At 41.7% G+C, this 6,257-nt stretch overlaps 1 protein-coding gene across 1 annotated transcript in view; it reads right to left on the reverse strand.

Moving 5' to 3' along the window:
- LOC101476829 (sodium channel protein type 3 subunit alpha) overlaps positions 1–6,257 on the reverse strand; it is a 34,636-nt gene that overhangs the window by 22,574 nt on the left and 5,805 nt on the right. Inside the window, exons 5-7 of the mRNA XM_076875025.1 lie at positions 5,441–5,507; positions 4,174–4,315; positions 2,333–2,539 (exon numbers count right to left, since the gene is read on the reverse strand). Coding sequence (XP_076731140.1) covers positions 2,333–2,539; positions 4,174–4,315; positions 5,441–5,507 — 416 coding nt within the window. The remainder of the gene's footprint in view (positions 1–2,332; positions 2,540–4,173; positions 4,316–5,440; positions 5,508–6,257) is intronic.

The following is a 6,257-nucleotide window of genomic DNA, read 5'->3' on the forward strand; positions in this document are numbered from 1 at the left end:
TGTTTCAGGCTATGGTGAATGACGTGCTTTGGGATTTCATTAACCACTTTGCTTTTGTGTACTTGGATTATATTCTCATTTTTTCCAAGACTTGTAAGGAGCATGTTGAACACGTCCGACTGCTTCTTCAACGGCTTTTGGAGAATCACCTGTTCGTCAAAGGTGAGAAATGTGAATTTCAAGTCCCAACAGTGTCTTTTCTGGGGTTTGTGATTGACCGGGGACAGTTGAGAGCAGATCCTGCTAAGGTCAAGGCAGTGGTGGAGTGGCTGGAGCCTAAGACCCGGAAGGCACTCCAGAAATTCTTGGGCTTTGCTAACTTCTACCGTAAGTTCATTTGTAACTTGAGTACTGTGGTGTTGCCGTTGACTACTCTCACGTCTCCTAAACAGCAGTTTGTGTGGTCACCCCAGGCCCAACAGACTTTTGTGCAACTGAAACTGTTATTCTCGTTAACCCCCATTCTCATTCAAGCAGATTTATCTTGACCCTTCACTGTGGAAGTGGACGCGTCGGATTCTGTTGTGGGAGCAGTCCTTTCCCAACGAGCAGAAGGTAAACTTCATCCCTGTGCCTTCTTCTCCCGTCGTCTTTCCCAGGCAGAGCGTAATTATGATGTCGGGGATAGGGAGCTGCTGGCGATCAAGTTGGCCTTGGAAGAATGGCACCACTGGCTGGAGGGGAGTGTGCATCTGGTGCTGGTCTGGATGGACGACAAGAATCTGTCGTACCTGCAGACAGCCAAACGCCTCAATGCCCGGCAAGCCAGGTGGGCCTTGTTTTTTCTCACTTTGATCTTGTCATCACTTACAAGCCAGGGTCACGTAACACAAAGCCAGATGCCCTCTCGCGCCAGTTTGCTCCCAGTGGGGAGGAGGAGGAGAGGACTATCATCCCGGCCAGCTGTGTGGTGGGTGCGGTGACGTGGGAGATTGAGAAGTTGATCAGGGAGGCTCTGCAACTGGAACCTGATCCCGGTTCACCCCAGTGGGCTGACAGTATGTTCCCACGGCTGTCCGTGGCAAGGTCATTCATTGGGCACACACAGCTAAGTTCTCCTGCCACCCGGGTAAGAAACGTACCATCAAGTTCTTAAGACTCTTGTTCTGGTGGTCTGCTCTGGCGAAAGACGTCCAGGAGTATGTCGCTGCATGTACCATCTGTGCTCAGAACAAAGTTCCTAGCTCTCCACCCTTGGAGGATGGCGGAACGGAACAAGAGCTTGGCAGACCGTCGCCGCACCCCGGCACCCGCTTACCAGGTTGGCCAGAAGGTATGGCTCTCAACCAGGTACATTCCCCTTCGGACTGAGTCCAAAAAGCTGGGTCCCCGCTTCATTGGGCCTTTCCCCGTTCATTCGGTCCTCAATCTTGTGACGTTGAAGTTGTCTCTGCCCCACAATATGCGGATTCATAATGCGTTTCATGTTTCTCAGGTGAAACCAGTCCAGACCAGCCCGTTGTGCCCACCTGCTGGTTCCCCACCACCTGCCCGGATTATGGACGCTAGGCGGCGCGGTAGGGGCTTCCAATATTTGATGGACTGGGAGGGGTATGGTCTGGAACAGCGTTGCTGGGTGCCGCAATCCGCTATTCTCGATGACGATATGAATTCCGCAGGCAGCACCCGGACAAGTTTGGTCAGTCGCCGGGAGGCTCCCGTTAAAGGAGGGGTACTGTCATGATCCAACAGCCCTCGCCAGGCTGCCTCCATGTGTGTTATTGTGTGTGCGTGTGTGTATTGCTCCCTCCCCCTCTCTCCCTCTCTGTCTCTCTCGTAACGGGATTGTTTACCTCCGAGCGATCTATGCTTTTATTAAACATTTGAACATAATACAACACAAACTCTCGTAGAGGATATAAAGTCAGAGAGATACATTTTTTGAAACGACCAGGACCAGGCTAGTACATGTGGAGTGGCTGTAAGAAAACGACATGCAAGCAGAGCGTAGCAGCCAGCGCAACAAATTTGGATCCTTTGCTCTTAGTTAGCGGTGAGTGCAGCGCATGTTGCATCCAAACGAAAGGGCCTTTATGCTGTGCAGCGTGAGCAATGGTCCTGGGTCAGCCCGGGCTTTGTGTTAAACGGTGTTGGGAAGGTTACTTTTATTCCACTACAGATTACAGAATACATGCCCCAAAACGAATTTTGTAACGTATTCCGTTATGTTTCTAAATGAGAGTAGCATATTCTGAATACTTTCGATTACTTAATATACTTTCATGCTTTCTACAACTACATGAATGTACTATTGCTGTATGATTTATTACTATTACTGAAGGCTACTTGCCAAATTATATCTTGGGAAAAATAAAGGAGTTAGTCAGTGTACCTGAGCTTCCTTATATTGCTCTCTCAGCTGTTCAAGCATGGCCTGAAACTCCTCCTCCTTCTCCTGAGCTTCCTTTTTGACAATCTGGTTCTCCTCGTCATAGGCCATAGCTACAACACCCAGGATCAGGTTGATCAAGTAGAAGGAACCAAGGAATATTACAAGCATAAAAAAGATCATATATGGCTTCCCAGATGTCCGCAAAGTCTGGAAAAACAAACAAGAATTTGGTGTTTTTACAGTTACTTAAAATACAGTTTTGATACTTGGCATATGTGGCTATAAAATTCTACCCTTTCACAGTGAATACTTTCTATTTTAGAAGCTCTCAAATTTGAGGTGCCTGTAAATTTGTCACTTTCATTTTTTATAAAGTAATCATCAAGTCTCAGATGTGTGGCAGGCAGGAATTAGACCCAAAATGCAAGACTCTGAAAACAATGTGTAAACCTCGAACAGCTTCGTTGCCAAAGTCTTATTACAATAAGAACTTAAATTCAGAGCACATAATCTGACCAGCAGAAACTGAAATGGAAGAGGGATGCACACAGTTTGGTTATTGTTACACTGTCCCTCAAAGGGGAGTCTGCACACAGCAGGTAATCAGAGAGATGGGAAATAACAAGGAACTAGGCTGAACAGAATCTAACTGACGAGACAGAGGGGAAGCGAAATTGAACATAATATACTTGAAGAAGGACACTAAATAAATCAGGAAATGAATGAATGAATGCAAATAGAATGAGACCAAATAGAACACAGAGAGACCAGACAGACACAGGAACATAGCAAAGGATAACAAAAACATGGAGACTAGACAGACTACAAAAGGAGACGCTGATGACAAGACAGAGGCAAGACCAGAAAAAGCTAGCTAGCTAGCTCAGTGCTTTCAGCAGGTGACCATATGGCTGAGAGCGGCTTGGGCCAGCTTGGGTTCGAATCTGACCCGCAGGTCTTTGCCACATGTCTTCATCTCTCTCCCTCTGCTCTCCTGTCATTTCTTCACTGTATCTGTCAATAAAGCCCGAAAAGGCCAAAAATCTAATTATACAAAAGAAGATGACACAAATTTTTGAGCTCCCAAAAAAGTTACTCTGATTCTTCAAATCTCAGCGAATTAACCAAATAACCAATACGTCAGCTGATCTATCTATGAAGTTTTGACTGGTTAATTTGAAATTTTTTCTGTTTTTGTTTTACTATGACCCTGATGAAGGCCACAAGCTGAAACGCGTTGGTCAATTATTAAAGTTGTTCATCTTCCCTCAAGTGTTGCTGGAGTTCCTGCATTGTGAATTCTTTCATCCTCTCCATGCACCTTGGAAGTAGGTGAAGTTGTGCCAGAAATTTTTGCTGCGATTTACCAAAATTATATTAACCATATTAACCTGAAGTATATTCAAGAGTAACAAACCTACAAGAAATTTAGCAAAATATAAAACTTATTAAATAAATACAGTTAGTTATAGTGACAATTACAATTATTTACAGTGACACACTAGGCCATTCTCATAAAATCCATCCACCATGCTAGTATAAAGCTTTTGTGTCAACCTATGTTTCATATCATGACTGAGAAATACTGTCATTAGAGAGCTTGTTAATAGTCTCAATTTTGCTACTTAATTGTAAGAAGTGCTAAAAGTGAGAGTGTCATACAGAAACCTCTAAATATTATCTTTAAAGAAAATATGGTGGTGGATGAATGCTTTTCCTGCAAACACAGCAAGCCCCGCCTCTTTATATGGCGAGAGAAGGAGTAATCTGAACCTACAGGTTAAATGTCTTATCAATCATTTTACATTTTTATTGTCTTTTAGTTTCCCTTTTTAGCCTACCTGCTGATACAGCTTTTCCCAACAATCCTGTGTCATCAGTCTGAAAAGAGAAAGGAAGGCCCAGCCAAATGTGTCAAAGCTGGTATAACCATTGTCTGGGTTATTTCCCTCATTTTTGCACATATACCCCTCTGGACACTTCCTGCAAGAAAAGATCAGTTAAGATCTGAAAGAATTGTCAATGCAATACTATGAAAGAATGCATGAAACAACACTAATTCCATAAAAGTTGGGTGCTGAACAGACCAGTTGCTGGATTTCTGGGAAAGGAAAGTTGTCCCATTTTTGGCTGATTTAGCATTCTAGCAATCCTACATCTTTGTTGTTGTATTTTTCATTTGGTGATGTCCCGAATGAGATTTATTTCCCTCCTGCTACCTAGTAGATAGCAGAAGTTACAACAAATACAAAACATAACAATAAATAGACAATAATAAAATAAAAATAAATAAATAATTTTAAAAAATGTGCAAAATGTAAATAAAAACAAAACACAATGATTTAATTACATTCATTGTACTGCATTCATTGCCTGGCCAGAAAAATGTTCCTCTACTTAAAATTGACTTGAAAGACTTTGAATATCTTATCATCCACATTACGTAACCCTCAAAAGATTCAGACAATCTAAAGTGTTTAAGGTATAAAACAACGTAAATTAGAACTCATGATCTTCAGGCATTGCAAAAAAAAAAAAAAAAAAAAAGCATTCATGATTCTGCCATGGAAATCACTGCAAACACTCCCAGACATCATTGTCATCCACAAATAAAAAAAAGAAGAAGCTGTCTGTGAACATGATCCAGAAAATGTTTTACGATTTGAAAATGAGCAGTGTATGCCCCCATCCACATGGCATGATGTTCAGGGAAGGCCTTGCATATTTCAGCTGAAACAGCCTACTTGCAGTCTAGACCTTTCACCTATTGAAAACATTCTGTGCATCCTAAAATGAAAAAACAAACAAACAAAACAAAACAAAAAAAAAGACTATAAACAATATTCCTCTCCAGAATTTCAGCAGCTGGCCTTCTCAGTTTCCAGACATTTATTGATTATTGTTAGAGATGAGGGGATGTTACACAGTGATACTTTTTCTATTTTCTGTTGTAGATAAAATATATTTTTATTACATTAGAAATTTACTGCAGTCTGTTTTTTACACATACACAATACTGACATTTTTGTAAAACTGGGGCTGTACCAGGATTGTGTTCATTTTGTATTTTATTCAGTTCTCTTATAACTGGAGAGCCAACTTGCTTACCCAGCTCCAATGCTGCTGCCACAAAGTAATGGATGATTTTTGTTGTCAGGCAGGTAATAGTAAAGACCTGATGGGGAAAGAAGGAAAATAGCAGTTATTTATTATTGTATGCAATTCATGGGGAGACTATGACAAGAATGGTTTGTTAGAAGTCCAAAACAATACATAAAACAGCAGAAGTAGAATTAGGTTACAATTATGCAATGTAGAAGACAACAAGAGTGCATCATTCTTGTATTGCAAATGTTTTATTGAATCAGAGAAGAGTGAAATACATATTAAGAGCTTAACATACACAGCCCAACAACAAGCTATTGGGACGTTTTGGCTTCTTTGTCATGGTAAGCTGTGTGGCAAGCAGGATGAACGTCCCAAATGCAGGACTCGTACATGGAAAAGTAAACTCGAAATGGCACCTTTATTTACTGGGAAAAATAATCCATGAAATAAACTCACAAAAAACAAACCAATACTTGAACACGGAAACTAAGAACTAAACACTGGGAGGCTATAAAACTAGGAAGCTGGAAACTGGAGAAGAAGGATGAAAAAACCAGGAGCACGAAGAAAACACACAGCAAAGAGGGTATGACACGACAACAGACTGAGGAAAACACTGGGCTTAAATACATACGGGAGTAACAAGGGAATCTAACACAGGAGGAGAGCACAGCTGGGAATCACACATAAAGACACAGGAAGGAAGCAAAACTGAACACACTGCACACAGGACAAGGAACTATCAAAATAAAACAGGAAACATGAGACATTCATAAAGACCCAGACTTGACACTGGGACATAGAGACATGACTGATG

Source organism: Maylandia zebra, linkage group LG16 (assembly GCF_041146795.1).
Source record: "Maylandia zebra isolate NMK-2024a linkage group LG16, Mzebra_GT3a, whole genome shotgun sequence".
NCBI classification, from domain to species: Eukaryota; Metazoa; Chordata; class Actinopteri; order Cichliformes; family Cichlidae; genus Maylandia; species Maylandia zebra.